General features: G+C 38.2%; 2 protein-coding genes across 7 annotated transcripts; both read left to right on the top strand.

The window, feature by feature from the left end:
* The first annotated feature begins 343 nt into the window (after positions 1-343).
* Positions 344-9,246, top strand: inpp5ka (inositol polyphosphate-5-phosphatase Ka). 4 transcript variants are annotated; one of them, XM_088381456.1, is made up of 14 exons: positions 344-432; positions 747-841; positions 2,956-3,060; positions 3,279-3,387; positions 3,482-3,598; positions 3,997-4,172; positions 4,329-4,440; positions 4,556-4,665; positions 4,789-4,815; positions 6,427-6,655; positions 6,898-7,035; positions 7,116-7,199; positions 7,283-7,387; positions 7,951-9,246. In XM_088381456.1, the coding sequence occupies exons 2-14, from the start codon at positions 780-782 to the stop codon at positions 8,044-8,046; spliced, it is 1,470 nt and encodes a 489-aa protein (XP_088237582.1). In that variant the 5' UTR covers positions 344-432; positions 747-779; the 3' UTR covers positions 8,047-9,246. The 4 variants fall into 4 exon arrangements, with proteins under 4 accessions (XP_088237582.1, XP_088237581.1, XP_088237584.1 ...); XM_088381455.1 differs by having other exon boundaries at positions 6,424-6,655; XM_088381458.1 differs by lacking the exon at positions 4,789-4,815.
* Positions 8,292-16,543, top strand: tekt1 (tektin 1). Of its 3 annotated transcripts, none has more exons than XM_088381461.1 (8): positions 8,292-8,429; positions 13,886-14,052; positions 14,123-14,288; positions 14,566-14,688; positions 14,762-14,908; positions 15,508-15,733; positions 15,902-16,098; positions 16,179-16,543. In XM_088381461.1, exons 2-8 carry the CDS (start codon positions 13,887-13,889, stop codon positions 16,336-16,338), a joined length of 1,185 nt encoding a protein of 394 aa, XP_088237587.1. In that variant the 5' UTR covers positions 8,292-8,429; position 13,886; the 3' UTR covers positions 16,339-16,543. The 3 variants fall into 3 exon arrangements, with proteins under 3 accessions (XP_088237587.1, XP_088237586.1, XP_088237588.1); XM_088381460.1 differs by lacking the exon at positions 8,292-8,429 and adding an exon at positions 12,891-13,043; XM_088381462.1 differs by lacking the exon at positions 8,292-8,429 and adding an exon at positions 12,962-13,041 and having other exon boundaries at positions 13,883-14,052.
* Positions 16,544-17,276: the final 733 nt, after the last annotated feature.

Raw genomic sequence — 17,276 nt, 5'->3', positions numbered from 1 at the left:
CTGGGGGGGACCCCTAGATTCGTAGTTTCACATCAGATTTGCAATGGATTCCCACTTTTTTATCCTGGCAATGCAATTTTTAACAATACTTATCAATAATCTGATGGTATTCAAGGAATTATAATTTTCAACGAAGTACAGAATAAATCAGTTTGTAGAAGACAGACTGATAGTTTAGTCGATAAAATATACTAATGGTGGAAAAAACCTCAATGCTATTTCAAGCTCGGCCAAAATTTCTGGATTATCTGTTATTATTTAAATAAAAAATAAAAAAAAGATAGCCGTGCCTCTTGAATGCTTTTATTTTGAAAGTGAGGAAGCTCTTAAATTCTTCCGCATCAGGGGCGGTCCTATCTACTGTAGTAGCAACCACTGTCGATCCGTACTGTATGGCTCAGTACGAAAACAAGTGCTGCATGACCAAGTCAGGTATTAAATAACATTGATTGTGCACGTTCTTCATTTCACCATCGATTGTTTAATTAATCAGAATTTATTTCCCAGGCTTGCTCACACAGTTTTTGACTGAACTGAAATACGATTAGAGCGTTTGATCCATGTACGCTCTGCTCATTATAAAGCTACTGTTGTTCTTGTCACTCCGGATGGCTTTTAACATTCTGTTTACATGGCTAACGATAGTTCATTGCAGTTGTCTCGTTGTCTGTGAATGTTATATAGTCTATTACATAATTCTGTACAGTACCAATTAAAATATTTGGTGCTGCTTGCGTGTTTTGCAGTTTGTATGCTACTGGGCTTCAAAACTTTCAGATATGGCATCGATGGAGCCGAATGGGGATCTGCAGAGGGGGGACTACAAAGGAGACAATTTGAGGTAAAAACAACAATACAACAACAATGAAAATGACATATTTTATTTACTTTGTGCCAGAAATATCTTCACTGGTGTTAACATGAACAGATCAACAGACGTAATAACCATTTATTTGACGTAACAAACTGAGCACATTCATGCACTGGTGTAGAATGACACACTTTTAAAATGTTCCTAATGTTTTGCTTTTATATAGCTACATAACAGGGGCCCAAATAAATATGTCACATTTTGATAATAATCTTATTTCAGTAGATTGTTCTATTGTTTATTTGAATGCAAGTAAGTACAGATGTAAATTTGCAGAGCTTTCTGGCTCATTCCAAATTCAAGGCTTGGAATATTTTTTTCTTCTGTGCCAAGAGCAGTTTGTGAATGATCAAATTAATTGGAGGAGCAACTTTCTAACTTTGTGGCACAATTTATTTTTTTTAATGGAGCAAGGCTTTTATTGAACAATACAATTTTGACAACTTAATATTTTTTTTTAGATATAGAATGAACCATTTGTATTAGTTAAATTCACATTGTGTATAACAGTAAACTTTATTTTTGGGTTTAAAAGCAAAGCTTTACTGATTTTATATAGCTCTGCTGTAATGTAATTTTATAAATAAAATTGATCAAAATGTATTTTAAAAACTCCATGTACTCCAGGTAACGTTTGTATAGTTTGGACTGGCAGTTTCTGCTTTGAGCAGCTGACTGCTTCTCCTGCTGTCACCCATTTTTTTCACTATTTCTTAAAAGCAGTGACTAATTGACACTTGGTAATTGACAATCATGTTCATGGTGGCTTCTTTTGAATGTACATGAAAACAGCTCCCAATACACCACTAGTTTTGACCGTGGGTGTTTGATTCACTGTTTTGCTATTTCATGTGTACTAATACTGAGGCGCAAAATATTAATTTTAATGCGAAAACAGCGACGCAAAACTGCTTATTTAGATCCTTGATGTACTGTCATAACAAACATCCCACAATGTTCCCACAAAAGTCAACATATCTATTTCAAAGTCAGGTTGCCCAACTTTATCTCACCTAATGCGGATTTGAAGAAATAGCAGTCACGTTGTCCTGTCTGAGAAAAGATTAATGCTCTGCTCAGCAGCTTACAAAGCGACTTGAACTTTAAATGTTAATTCAATTTGTAAACAGTTCTAACTCAACAGGATTCATGAATGAGATTAAACAGCATGGGTGAACAATGGAGCGCTGTAGACAGAGGGCCCTGTTCCTAATTACTCAGTGGCTTTTTGTTCCTTATTTGACTCTACACAAGGTACTAAAATGTCAAAATGTTGTTGATTTAGTTCTTCCCTTACAAAATAGTTGATTTCCACTATTCGCCTTGGGATTTTTGTGGCAATTCACTTCAAAATACAATGGTTGCTTTCATGACTTCCTGTGGCACACTTCCAAGAAGACAGCTGACATTGCTCTCATCAACACCAATATCATCACTCAGCTAATGAGTAATCCTACAGTTATAATCACATGGATGCCAAACTGTCATTTGGATGGAAAATCTGCACGGTGGCATAAAATGAGCACGTGAGAAAACGGTAACAACCGTGCATAATGCCTTACTTCCATTTTGGTGCATGAGTCTGGCTTGCTATTACCATGGCGACTCATGGCAGAGCCTTGATAATAAAACTTGAGCTGTTATGTGTGGGATGGGATTGAAAAATGGCTCGACTCATTATAAAAAAAAAAATGTTAAATTTCACATTTTGATAGGTGGCCACTTACCATACATAATATGTCCCCTTTATTACAGGAACGTTCATCCAATGACTTTGCTACCTGAATTCCAAAATAATATTTTTGAGTGCTTTCACATGACAAAAATCTATTAAAAATCACATATGCTTAATACAAGCATTGTCTTACAACCTCATTAAATCCATTAGTCAAGGTACCTCTGTATTTGTCAGTAAAAGTATGACTGCATTTACTGTTAAAAATGTGGTTGTTGCAGTGTGCAAAATTTTATGGATTTGTTCTGTGAATGCATTTCTTTGAATGCCACACCAGATGTGACTTGCTTCCTTTTTAGGAGGCCGGATGTAATTTTTTTTCCTTTTTTCCGTTCCATATCGTCCTCAGGCTACACATAGTGACATGGAACGTAGCCACTGCTGATCCCCCAGATGACATGAGCTCACTTCTCCTTTTAGATTCTCCAGAGGATGTAGACCTCTACGTCATTGGGTAAGGTGGTTTAGGGAATGGAAACTGATTATGTCAGTTAAGTATGTTTTATGTTTTTATGTTCTATATGTTCTTTTTGTTATAGTTGCTTGTCAGTATACTTGTGTGGGTCAAATTACGGAAGACACATTTCATGAGTGTTTTTACATACTAAGCCACTAAAGATGATTTTGATTCTGAGTCTGAGCAAAATGTTTCAAAATAAATGTTGATGTAAGCCTCCAGGAGGTGTACTCTGGGCCGCTGAGATTCATGTCGGATGTTGTGTTCGATGACCCTTGGAGCTACGCGCTTATGGCCGCCTTAGCACCAAGGCAATATGTGAAGGTACATAAAAGACTCTACGAATATTCGTTTCTATGGAACTCTGTGCTACACAAACTGCTGTTAATACAAACATGTATGTTGATATGCTTTTCAGGTGTCCTCTATCAGGATGCAAGGTCTGTTACTGCTGCTCTTCTCCAAATTGGAGCATCTCCCATTCATTCGAGACATCCAGGCTACATACACGCGCACTGGCATCTTTGGCTATTGGGTAAAAAAATATATAGTTACTATCACTGTAAACAAAAATCCTAAATTAATAATCTTGATGTGATACAGTTGAATAATCCAATATGTATAAAATAAACATGTATTAAAGCAATATACTACAGAAATATTTAGTATATGTATAGTAATATACAAAAATACATCATATCAAAGTTGGGCTGTCATATTAAGGATCGTAAACCTAATTAAAGAATTAGTTAAAATAAGGTGCTCTAGTGCATGGGTCACCATTTTAAATTGTGCTATATATGATTTTTTTTCTTGGCCAAACATACACGTTTTTTAATAACCTTTAATAACTAACATGAACACTTCATTAATTGTTGTGCTTGCTTTAAATTGTCCTTTTGTGAGGAAATTCCTTTCTTTTTTGTGTCTCAGGGTAACAAAGGTGGCGTGTCCATTCGTCTGTCTCTCTATGGACACATGGTCTGTTTCCTTAATTGTCACCTAGCTGCACATATGAAACATGCCGCGGAGAGAGTGTTCGAATTTGAGTACATTGCGGACACGCAAACTTTCAACTGTGAAAAGGCTGAGAGAATCCTTGACCACAGGTGAGTTGCATCCAATGGAATGTTCTAAGTCCAAAACCATCAGATTTGAAATGCTATTGAATTTTTTATCTTTTCGTAGTGTCCCAATCACTTTTAGTAATTGCATACTTCCTAGATTGCATTCTCTTTTATTTTTCTGTCCTCTGTGTCTTCAAGGCTGGTCTTTTGGTTTGGAGATCTCAACTTCCGGATTCAAGACCATGGATTGCATTTTGTTCGAACATGCATCAGCAATCAAAACTACAGCTTGCTGTGGAGCAAAGACCAGGTTTGGCAAGTTATTTTCAGATTTAGGCCCATCTAACATGGACACTTTTAGTCATGTTTTATTCATGTCTTCAGCGCAGAAGGTCATGGAATGTTTTGTACAATAATGCTTTCAGCTGATCATGATGAAGCAAAAAGAGAAGTTGCTGCAAGAGTTTGAGGAAGGACCCCTCGACTTTCAACCTACGTACAAGTTTGACGTGAACACCGATACATACGACAGCAGGTAGTAGACACATTGGTTGTAATGAGTCATTGTGGTGCTTTTAGAAATACAGCATATTACCTGACCCTACAATTTCATTAATGTATGTACGTATGTGTTTTGCTACTCTTGTCACCTTCACAGGCTCTACAGGACATGGTTTGCCTTTAAGTAAGACTTGTAACACATTTATGTCCACACTGGCAAAAAAAGTATATCACAACTGTACTTTGGTGTGGATGTAAATGCCGTTTAACAACTTGATCATGAAAGATTTCTTTTTACAATCAACCATTTATTCTCACTTATAACTAACACACGGATAAAAAAAAAAAGAGAACTAACTCTAACTTAATCATATAGGAAACTAGTTTTCACAGTAACAAATTTATTCTCACCTCCAACTAACATACGTATAGATAAAAAAATGAACTAAATCCCTAAATTGGAACAATATTTCACGTTAACAGAAAGGTGTGTAAAGTTGAAAAGCAGGTTGTTTTCATTTAATAGGCCCGTTTGTGGTTTTATGTGCAAATCCCACATCCACATTGATTTATTTGTTTATATTCAGTGTTGCTATGGATACAACAAATGTGAAAGTAAATATACAAAGTATATGAATCCATAAGAGAGAAATAAGCACACCATATTTGCAAACCTTGGTGACTAAAGGTGAAATCCATTTAATCTAAAAACTCAAATCCTTTTTAACACACTTGTTGATGTAAAAGCTTGGGTCTAAATCTCGGGGGTCCTGCCCCAGCGGCAGCATTTGTTGGAACTACAACATGTGTGTTGGCTTGTACTGTATTTGGATGTGATACAAAGAGTTTTTATTGCTGAGTATGCATGGTAGGGTGAACCTGTTTATCGCATGGGATACGTTTCAAACCCCCTAACAATAGGTGAAAGTCTGTGTTGTGAAAAGACCATAATCACCCCCCCCACAAGTTTTAAACAAACAAACGAAACCTAAACATTTTCTAATATGGCATAGCTCCTGTTGTCACGCTCTCACTCAGTTTTCGCGATGAATATGTGCTTGCATCGATTAGTTTGTTACTCTGTGTTGCAGTTTATTGTAAAACTGACACGTACAATGAAATTTTAAATTTTAACTTTAAAATTTCTGCAATGACAATCGGCTAGCTAACATAAAATGTGAAACACCATAGACAGGCTAATGAAAATGTGCAATTTTAAATGGTCAAACAACTGCTTTGTTTAAACACACAGAGCAAATATACACGCAGAGCAGACACAAATCCAGTCCTTGGCCATATTTTCTGCAAATATTACAAGTGCAGTCGTAAATATTTGTCAACTGTGCGCACTATGAGACGTTTCTTTGATTAAGGCCTATATAGTATATAAATTTGACTTCACCAAATTTCAGACTTTGTGGAAGAAAAGTTGAAATTATCATTATTTCCATTAATTTGATTTTCTTATATGCTGTAAGATATGCCTTGGCTCAATAAAGCAAGCAAAGGATTGGATACATTAAGTCACTCAAACAGTTTTGTGGTCAAAAGGAATATTTCTATCCATTTAAAATGTTTCTTTAATATTCCTATAAAAGTACTGGTTATAGTCCTGTGATGTCTGAATGGGCTCCAGTATTTTCTTTATTTAAAATTATTGTTATACACGAATAAGGCAGTGATAACCAAGAGTGCTATGAGCTCATTGAAAGTGGCATGGTCAAATACAAATGCAGCATTGATAATTAAACAGGTCATGTTCTGTGTTCTGTCTCTCATAACCATCAATCAGCAGTAAGAAGCGCAAACCCGCCTGGACGGACAGAATTCTGTGGCGCCTGAGACCCAAAGCCCTCCACGCTGATGAGCAAGACAAACACGGCGACGGAGCAGATGCAAAAGATGTCAAGCCGCTAGATGAAGCTGAAGAATACCCTTTGGAAATCAGACAGGACTTGTACACCAGCAACATGGAGTACAGCGTCAGTGACCACAAACCCGTCACTGGTGTCTTCACACTGAAGGTGACTGGCTGAAATGTTTTCAATTGATTGATTGATTGATTGTACATGGTGCAAGCCTTGTTCACTGGTCAAGAAAGCGATTACTCTGCTGTCTTCCTAGTTTAGAGATTTATCAATTCTGGGGAGGGGTTGTGGTTCTTATTAATTTTCTCACCAGACAGAAGTTACTAATACTTAAACAAACCACAATTCTTTTATCTGTTGTTGATATACACTAACAACTGTTCACTTTGTTCCTTTAGCTGAAGAAAATGTACACCACTCCACTGGTGCACCTGCAAGCTGAAGGCGAATGGAGTGCCGATATTGATGCCATGCTTCTCTACAGCCCGCTGCAGCCATTCCCTTCCAGTACATGGGACTGGATTGGATTGTATAAGGTCAGCTTTTTTAATAATTGTCTTCTTTTACTTGAACTTTAAATTCGCAGTAAAATATTTACTTTGTTCCTGAAATTCAGATTGGATTTACTAGCGTGTTTGATTACATCACATACACGTGGGTCAAAGATGATGAAGTGTCCATCGATGACGATGCCATCAAGGTAAGTAATTAGTGAATGGAGTAAACTGGGCACTGTGAGACAAATGTATACGTGAGGAAATATTTGGATGTTCTGGTTTTTAGGTGTATGTGAATAAAGAGGAGATCCCAGTGACAGGAGGAGAGTGTATGCTGGGTTACTACTGTAATACTCTACAGTGCATTATTGGCATCAGTGAACCATTCCAGGTGAGCCTTGTGTGACCTATATGCATATTATGTCACTTATTCATGCATTTCTAGAGAACACCCTCTCTTGGCACTTCACTCTACTCTAAATCGGTTGTTTTGCAACCTTTAGTGAGCCAAAGCACATAGTTTGTATAAGAATAAATAAATCATGGCAAAGCAGCCTAAAAAGATTATTTTATTTTTTTATTTTTATTATTAATTTATTTTTATACTGAAACAAAAGGATATGCACAAAAATATCAAAATCTAGGCCTGTTTGATTTTTTTTATTTTAAACATAATGGTATTGTTCACCAAACAGGAACACGCCACAGCTTAATAGTTTACATCTCATTCTACAGTCGACCTTTGGACCATTTAAGTAAATTTAGATAATTTCCCATGGCACACCTACAATCTCTAATCCCAATAAGAACATGAGGGGGCGCCATTCTTTCATCGCATTTATGTGTGCCAGGGGCATTTGCTGACGTTTATTTCTTCGTGCTGTTCAGTCACATTTGGCTGCGTTGCTCGCTGTGCGGCAGGCCTCACAAATAACAAGTGCCTCTCTCTTGCAGGTCCATGAGTCCAAGGTGGCCATCGAGGAGGGTTTATTGCATGAGAAGATCAGCAGTCTGGATCAAATTGTAGCAACTGAAAACATTCGGAACTGAGATATCTCAGTCTGGTTTACCAGAACCAAACAAAGATTTCAAAACATTTTTGAGTAGAATAAGCATTTGAAATGCTTCTTTCTCATACTGTCACACTGCTTCACTGCTCCAGCTCTGATACTACCACCAACAGCAGCACTGATTGGTAAACCGTGACTGTGTGTATTATGTTTACTATGTGTGAGGTGGCATCATAAATTACTGATGATGCAATGCTTTGATGTCACTGAGTTTAGGTCATGATGGTGCAAAAGAATACGTCAGATGATTAGTTAAAACACTGTTTTAAGATATACTGCTAAGGGCAATTCAATGAGTCACTTGCGCCGAGGGTAAAGGTGAAGCTCTTGTGCAGGTTTTCCTTGCATCTACAGTAAACACAGGTTGGTACTTAAGCTTGTCTACAGCCATATAGTACTAATTTGTGTTTTCAGTGTAAAACCGATAGAATGATGGAATTGTGATCTAACGACTGCACATCAACCAGCATATTAAGTTTTTATATCATGCTCCTTGTGTTCATGCAGTATTAACTTGGTGGGAATTCATTGTGTACTGTATTGTATAGAGAATGCTGTGACACTGCTGTAATCTGTAAATCCGATTAGTTCTTTTCTTTACTGTTTTTATTTCATTTGAATTGTTTAAATGGGTTATATTGAACCACGTTGCTGTGAATGAGCTGCTGCTGCTGCTGGCTTCACATGTTCCTGGTGGACATGAATGCAAAAAAAAAAAGCTAAAGCTGCCTTTTCAACTAGTATAGTTAGCCAAATAACCATTCCGTTATTAAAACGTGAAATCTGTATTTTATTCAAATGTTAATATATAGGGAATGTAAACACATTGCACAGTGTTTTTTTGCTGAAGAATAACAGTTTGTTCAAAAAGGTAAACTAATTTTGTTTCAATAAGTGCCTTTTAAAGAAAGCTAAAGTGGCACGCAAATTAGTCACTATTTTAACAAAATGGTATTTTTCGATCGTCTTATATTATTCATGAATTTTGCATAGTTTTAATAATTTCACCTTTAACTTGATTTCTTCTGCACAATATAGTTGTTTATAGCTTGCTGTAACTGAGGCAGCGAAACTTGCGATTTATTGTACATATTTAATAGCATTGGCGTAATGTGCTGTAACAGAAAGACCAAACATTTTTAGCTTTAAAGATGCAATTATTAAAAAAGAAATAATATCACCACATTTTGTGTGTTGTATTGTTGGCTGACCTGTGACTTTGTTATTAAGGTGTGAGTCGAATTGCAAATATTAGCAGGGGACGGACGCTAGTGATGTGCTAGTTCTTTTAAGTGAACTGAATCTTTAGAATAAGTTCACTCAAAAGATCCGTTCAAACGATTCGTTCAACAAATCGCCCCACCCCACACACACTGATTTTTTTTTATTTGTTTTATTTTATAAATCAGAAATCATGGAGGGAGACGCAACACGTTCACTGACTGATCTAGTGTTGACTCGTGAGTGAACAATTGGTTCAAAAGAATGAAATCTTTTCAGTGAACGAGTAGAACGAATAAATTCCTAAAGTGATTCGTTCTTTTTTTAGTTCATACGACTTCAACCAGTAGATGTCGGTAATGCGCATTGAAGCTGGTACCACCTCGCCGTAAAACAAAACGAAGAAGAAAATGACGTAACTTCCCGTTCACGAACAAGTCGTGAATTGCATTTCCTGTTCACCAACTGAACAAATCTGTGCGTGAAGGAGTCAGTGAGTGAGTGATTTGCTTTACCAGTTCATCGCGAGAACGAATCAGTGAGGGAACGAATCCTGACTTTCCCGTTCGCGAACGAGTCAATGGGTCAACTGTCGTTCTTCCCGTGCATCAATGGATCAGTCAGTGAACGTGTTGCGTCTCCCTCCTGGCGTGAACGATGTAAGCCAGAATGTCGATTTACGATTTGCCAAGGAAAGAAAGAACCACTCACCGAAACACCACTTCTTTTATGCACGTTTTCTCCAAGCTAACGGCTAACTTTATTTCATGAAGGGATGCGCAGTTATGCAACAACGGGCAGATTATGCTTCTCTTTGGGTAATCCTGACTTTATAACATAGTACTTTTCAAATAACGTGTATGCATATATACACCTAAATATTGTTATCCAATATATCGACTGCAATTTCACATTAGATTGCTGGTTTGAAATTTACTTTTATTATTATTATTATTATTATTTTAATAAACATTAAAACCTGTTGAAACTTGTCTGGTGTTTTATTCCTTGTTTTTATTTTTTAAACAAAAATCTGACATTTGGTTAACTGCTTTATATGACAATATGTATATGTGTTTTACGTTGTGTAATATGTGTTGGTGTCCCCCAAAATAAAGAGCAAGTAGTCAAATACACATTCTTGACACGTACAAAAAAATGCATAAAGTTATTAGGTACACCTGAAAATGGTGGTGTACCTAATGGAGTGTCCGAATGACGTCACTGATCAAACAGCCAATCAGGAGGTGGGGGTGAAAAAAAGAATAAATAAGAAAGCGCAGCAATTCGGTAAACAATTCTTTTGAACAAAATTTTGAGTGAACCAATTCTAAAAATTCAATTCACTTAAAACTGGAATGCACATCACCAGTACAACACAGTTTAGACGACTATGTACTGACAGGTCGAAATAGCTGACTGGTTAGTGGCATGGGCTCTAACTCAGTGAGAAGTGAGTTCGATCCCAAGTATGAGAATATACCTAAGTCTCCGCCCCTGTTTTAGCTCCTGCAGAACGTGAAAATGAACAAAATCTTTTTACGCAGGTGTGTTTGAGGGTAACTTGGAAAACATATTGGAAGGCGGCCCTGAGGATTGGAGCTTGACACCTGTGATCTTTGACCATGATGTTTCCCTAATAAAGTGGCCTGTTATTAGGTACACTTGAAAATGGCGGTGTACCTAATGTAGTGTCTGTGTGATTCACTCGTTAAGTGCACCTGCGTGAAAAGTTTTAGCTCCTTTTGAACGTGAAAGGAGCTAAAACTTTTCACGCAGGTGCGCTTAACGAGGGTCACTTGGAAAACATGTTGGAACGCGGCCCCGAGGACTAGAGCTTGACACCTGTGACCTTTGACCAAGATATTTCCCTAATAAAGTGGCCTGTTATTAGGTACACTTGAAAATGGCGGTGTACCTAATGGAGTGTCTGTGTGATTCCCTCGTTAAGTGCACCTGCGTGAAAAGTTTTAGCTCCTTTTGAACGTGAAAGAAGCTAAAAGTTTTCACGCACCTGCGCTTAACGAGGGTCACTTGGAAAACATGTTGGAATGCGGCCCCGAGGACTAGAGCTTGATACCTGTGACCTTTGACCATGATATTTCCCTAATAAAGTGGCCTGTTATTAGGTACACTTGAAAATGGCGGTGTACCTAATGGAGTGTCCGTGTGATTCCCTCGTTAAGTGCAGGTGCGTGAAAACTTTTAGCTCCTTTTGAACGTGAAAGAAGCTAAAACTTTTCACGCACCTGCACTTAACGAGGGTCACTTGGAAAACATGTTGGAACGCGGCCCCTCGAGGACTGGAGGTCGACACCCCTGGTTTAAGTGAAAAGTGCCACACCCGCCCTCACCCCCACTTTCTGATTGGCTGTTTGATCTGTGATGTCACTTGGACACTTCATTAGGTACACCGCCATTTTCAAGTGTACCTAATAACACGCCAGTTCATTAGGGAAAAATTATGGCAAAAGCTTAACTGAAAGTGAAAAGTGCCACACCCGCCCTCACCCCCACTTTCTGATTGGCTGTTTGATCTGTGACGTCACACGGACACTCCTTTAGGTACGCCACCATTTTCAGGTATACCTAATAACAGGCCACTTCATTAGGGAAAAATCATGGCCAAAGCTGAAATGAAAGTGAAAAGTGCCACACCCGCCCTCACCCCCACTTCCTGATTGGCTGGTTGATCTGTGACGTCACACAGACGCTCTATTAGGTACACCTCCATTTTCAGGTGTACCTAATAACTTTATGCATTTTTTGTACGTGTCAAGAATGTGTATTTGACTACTTGCTCTTTATTTTGGGGGACACCAACACATATTACACAACGTAAAACACATTTTGTCATATAAAGCAGTTCACCAAATGTCAGATTTTTGTTTAAAAAATAAAAACAAGGAATAAACCAGACAAGTTTTAACAGGTTTTAATGTTTATTAAAATAATAATAATAAAAGTATATTTCAAACCAGCAATCTAATGTGAAATTGCAGTGGATATATTGGATAACAATATTTAGGCGTATATATGCATACACGTTATTTGAAAACTATAAGTGTTATAAAATCAAGATGACCCAAAGAGAAGCATAATCTCCCCGTTGTTGCATAACGGCGCATCCCTTCATGCAATAAAGTTAGCCATTAGCTTGGAGAAAACGCGCATAAAAGAAGTGGTGCTTCAGTGAGTGGTTCTTTCTTTCCTTGGCAAATCGTAAATCGATATTCTGGCTTACATCGTTCACGCCACGAGACGCAACACATTCACTAACTGATCCATTGATGCACGGGAAGGAAGGCATTTCACCCATTATCTCGTTCGCGAACGGTAAAGTCAGGATTGGTTCCCTCACTGATCCGTTCTCGCGATGAACTGGAAATGCAAATTTCTCACTCACTGACTAGTTCACTCACATTTCCGTTTAGTTGATGAACGGGAAATGCAATTCACGACTGATTCATGAACAGGAAGTTACGTCATTTTCTTCTTCGTTTTGTTTTACGGCGAGGTGGCACTAGCTTCAACGCGCATTACCGACATCTACTGGTTAAAGTTATGAACTTTAGGACAGTGATTCAGTCACTGTCGTTCACTGAAGTAATTCGTTCCTTTGAACGAATCGTTCACTCACGAGCCAACACTAGCTGACGAAGTTTGTTAGTTGTTGCCATAGCGACCACATGTTTATTTCAGCGGCTTTAGCAAGAGGCATATGTCATTTGTTTTCCTGCAGTTACGAGACAAAAGGTATGGCAAAGGACGTATTTGTTTTTGCAATATCACCTTTAATTAAGAGTTTTAATTATGTCTTAAAAGGCGACCAAGCAAATTGCAAAGTTGACTTTTCAATTGATAAACTTGGCGTTCTAATAACCTCCAACGTCCAAAAACCCAGCTGTTTTTAAGGAAAATCGCCATTGATTTATAATTTGCTTAAATAATTATTCGTGGCGTGTGAAGAACGCCCAAAACGGGATTATTTACATACAGGAACGTTATTTGAAAAGATGCGTATCAGTCCATCCTCTTTCCAGGATGTCTTGACGGATACGTTCAATGGCACGGTTGTGTAGAAGTAGACTAAAAGTTGATGAATGTTATGCATTAAAATATGTTTCACCTATGTAAACGTGCGTGCGTGCGTGCGTGTTTCACTTCAGTCAGATACATTCTAAGCGTCTAAAAGTAGCTGCCTTCAAGCCACTTCCAAAAAAAAAAAAAAAATTCCCTTCCCTTCCCAAATCCCCTTCTTAAATTGATGTGAAAGTGCTTTTGAAACAAACTTCAATAAGGTTTATAACCTTATCAATTGTCCGTCTGGTTCATTACATCAAAAGAGAATCAGCTCTTATTAAAAGTACTAAATTATATCAAATTGAACACAGACTCAGGAAAGGTGTTGGTTCGAGTCTAATTGAAATTTTAGTGCAGCGTTTGATACAATAAATAATAATTGAAAAGGTTGGAAGACTAGATGGAACAGTCCCAAAATGATGCAGGTTCTAGTTATATGAAATTTGTTATTTTTTGACCAGGTTTTGAATTTCATGTAAAGGCCATGACGTGTGGTTCCTCATTCTTTGTTGAAGGATGTCTACACGGGGAAAGAATGTCCATCTGATCGGTGGATCAACTCTGGAGGGTATTAATGTCATACGTAACCACTCCAAGCTCTTCCGAGGAGAATGCATGAGACTGATCGAGGACTGCAACAAATCTTGCAAGCGCCTGGAAGATGATGACAGCGAGAGGCTGAGTAAGCAGTATGGTACAACAGTATTTACATGGAAAGATTCTTTCATGGGGTGTTGCTTGGTGCTGCACAGATCATCGCGTCCAAGACATTCAGTTTGTGAAGAAGGAGCTGGAGCTGAAGTTGGAGGAGAACGTTTTGGAGACGGAACAACTTATTGCACTGCAAAGCAGAGTGATGAAAGCCGTCGAGTCTTGCAAGGAGCCTATCAAAGTCACTATGCACTGTATAGATGAGAGGTAAGTCAAATGAAATGTACATCATTCACATTTAAAAAGGTCAATTTCAGAAAAAAACCAACCGGTAGAGTCATTATTTAATATCATTAAATGACAATGAAGTTGAGAGCTTAATATATTTCTCATTTTTTTCCGCAACATTTGTAGACATAATAAAATAATCAAAATATAGTCATAAATAGTCAGTCACTGTTAAAGAATGATAGCCTACATGTCAAGAAAGAAAGCTGTAAAATATATTAGGTAGTAACAGCCCTGTTTGAACTGTGGAGTGCAGAAATAAATCCCATGAAAAGTTGTATGATGAAGTATACACAGAGCTGCTCAAGGAGGCTGACCTCAGTAAGGGAATTATGGCCCTTATGCAGCGTGTCGTGAACCAGATCGTTGAGCAAATACGGTAAGTGGCCACATCAAAGATAATATACAGTCAGTCCATTTTAATTCAGGAAATAATCCCGTCTGTATTCCAGATTGAACCAGTCGGCAAAATTCCAACTTGAACAGGATCTCAAGGGGAAATATGAGGCGCAGAATTTAGATACCTCCTGTGCCTCAATGACCCCACATTCCCTCATCAACACACAGCAAAGTTTAAAAGTCAAGACGGTTTCCTCCAGGTGAATGGCCATATTCTTTTAAATTACCATTCAATATGGCGCTGATCATCACTTTTTGTCCAAAGTGCAAGCATCCTTTTTTTTTGTTGCACCAATTGACGTGCTATTATTGCAACGCAGCCAATTTTAGGTTAAAATGATTTACTTTAGTTTTTATAATCCCATGCCAGACATTGGGCAACAGCAGATCCCGGGTCTTCGAACAATCACTCCATTTTCTGAGCTGGTTATTGTTATGGTCTGATTTTTTCTCATCCAATTTGAAAGTTAGCGCTATTGTGTATCACAAGATGAAGAAGTCATATATACACATCGTCGCTGCTGTCATTTGAGGAAACTGAAAATTACAGCTACATTTCATCTGCAAAGACACAATGGCCGACTTTGCCATTCTGAATGAAGCATTTGATATAGGGTTAACAAATCCAAGCTGAACAAAAGGGGCCCAAGGACTAACCCCTGAGGGACTCCATGTAGTGGCCATATGACAAGAGAGCAGTTTTTTACCAGGGTTCAACCATTCAATACACTTTACTAACATTTATGTATATATTCATATATCCTTGACAAGATTGAAATCAAATGTCATCCTCTTTCAGTTCCTCTGTGACACCTGTGCAGTGGGTGAACAACTCTGATTTTAACATTGCTAAAGCAGAGCAGCAGAAGAGAAATTCCGTGTCCCTGAGGGCCCTGGTGGAGTCTCTACTGGCGCAGACTTCCGCTGATATGCAAAAGCAGTTTGTGGCAACATCAGCAGCCTTTCAATTTAGTGTCAAACAGCTCAAGGCTGTCAAAAGCCAGATGGAAGAGCAACTCACCAAGGCAGGACTCCATTTTATTTATTTTCACATACTAAGTGATGAACAAGTGATTTATAGGACTTACAAAATGTTTCAACTAATATCTAGTATTTATAACCTGGTACATGATAAAGAAAATAAAACTCCAAAGTGCTCAGTTTGTCTTGACTGGCATGTTGTTCCATGCTAGGTTGTTTCAGAGTTCGCCTTCCAGCAGAGAAACCGAGATGATCTACTGGTGGCGGTCACACAGAATGAGCATTTTCTAAGTTTGGCGAAGGCGAGGCTGGAACTGCGTCAGGACAGGCCCCCAAAAGAGCAATGTCATGATCCAGCACAATCACAGCTCCTCGCTGAAGTCGGACAGCTGAACTGTCAAATAGAAAAGTACGTCCACTTTGTCAGGCTGTAGATGGACATTGTGCTCCTGCTATAGTTGCTCATTTGTTCATTCCTACTTCCATCAGGTTGCATGAGACGGTGGAGCAGTCAGAAGAGCAGCAGAGGGCGCTGGTCCGCTGCCAGCTGGAGCTCCAGCAGAACATTGAGATGAAGGCCAGACTCCTCTATGTTGATGAGTTCATCTGCAGCCAGCTCAGAAAGCCTTTTGTCATGCACAACTTCTGACATGCTTCATTTTGTTAAAATCTAGTTATCAAAACCTTTTTTCTGAGAGTAAAGTTATCGATATATATCTGTTACGTTTGTGTGATATTCCGGTCCCATTTTACAGTAATGGACCAATTAAAATGTTTATTACTTTTGTTAACATGTAAGACTTAAAACACAGTTAAACCAATTAACAAGTCTCAAATTTAGTGCTCACCACTGATTTGGAAGTTGCATTTTATGAAGACAGCTGAAATCCCATTTCTAAATGTTTATTTATTTCATAAGGAATTTGAAGACTATTTTTAGTGGCAAACTATAAATTCTCATTTTTAGTGTATTTTAAAGGATAGACGTGGGCGACATGGCCAATCAGGTTCATAAACACGATATTCTGGTTATGGTGCATGCAGCTGTATGCAGAGTGACAAACCATGTTTATTCAACCGTATAAACTGGTTGAACTGGGTACGGCTGATGGTGTAGTGGTACACTCAACTATCTTGTGTGCAGGCACCGTGAGTTTAATTCCCACATATGAGGGTGTGCATATGTGTGAGTGTATGACTTTAAGAAAAAAAAACTACGGTTGAATTTCCTCTACCACACCTAAATTGGTGAATTGCACTGCTGACTTCATTCTGTATAATAAGCTCCACTTGACAACTAGTTGAAAAACAAACAGTATGCCTGCTGTCCAAAATTGTAACATGTAAAGAGATAAGAAAAGCCGGGTGTCCTTCCTCCAATCTAGAAGACAAGGCTTCACCAACGAGTTATGTGTGCTGAGTTGCAGAAACAGATCAGGTTTTCTCATTTGCCCATGTATGCCCACAGGAAATGGACTTGAGTTATGTAATGTTAATGGATTTGTGTCCATCTCGTCTTCTGTCTGTTTTACTGCCCGCAAATGACCATTCAACATGAATAGGCATCTGGGGTTAAATGCATGTCCG

This window comes from Syngnathus floridae, chromosome 7 (assembly GCF_059516105.1).
Source record: "Syngnathus floridae isolate MCC-2025c chromosome 7, RoL_Sflo_1.0, whole genome shotgun sequence".
In the NCBI taxonomy this organism is placed as follows: Eukaryota; Metazoa; Chordata; class Actinopteri; order Syngnathiformes; family Syngnathidae; genus Syngnathus; species Syngnathus floridae.
Note: the sequence above shows the minus strand (reverse complement) of the source record. Positions and strands in the feature narration are given on the sequence as shown.

What these genes read in the sequence shown, in the direction of transcription:
- inpp5ka (XM_088381455.1), top strand. Translation starts at nt 780, where the DNA reads ATGGCATCGATGGAGCCGAATGGGGATCTGCAGAGGGGGGACTACAAA. An exon ending in GTAGACCTCTACGTCATTGG is followed by an intron (nt 3,061 to 3,278) that starts GTAAGGTGGTTT and finishes TGTTGATGTAAG; the next exon opens with CCTCCAGGAGGTGTACTCTG. An exon ending in AGGACATGGTTTGCCTTTAA is followed by an intron (nt 4,816 to 6,423) that starts GTAAGACTTGTA and finishes ACCATCAATCAG; the next exon opens with CAGTAAGAAGCGCAAACCCG.
- tekt1 (XM_088381462.1), top strand. Translation starts at nt 12,977, where the DNA reads ATGTTTATTTCAGCGGCTTTAGCAAGAGGCATATGTCATTTGTTTTCC. An exon ending in TGATGACAGCGAGAGGCTGA is followed by an intron (nt 14,053 to 14,122) that starts GTAAGCAGTATG and finishes GGTGCTGCACAG; the next exon opens with ATCATCGCGTCCAAGACATT. An exon ending in CAGATCGTTGAGCAAATACG is followed by an intron (nt 14,689 to 14,761) that starts GTAAGTGGCCAC and finishes TCTGTATTCCAG; the next exon opens with ATTGAACCAGTCGGCAAAAT.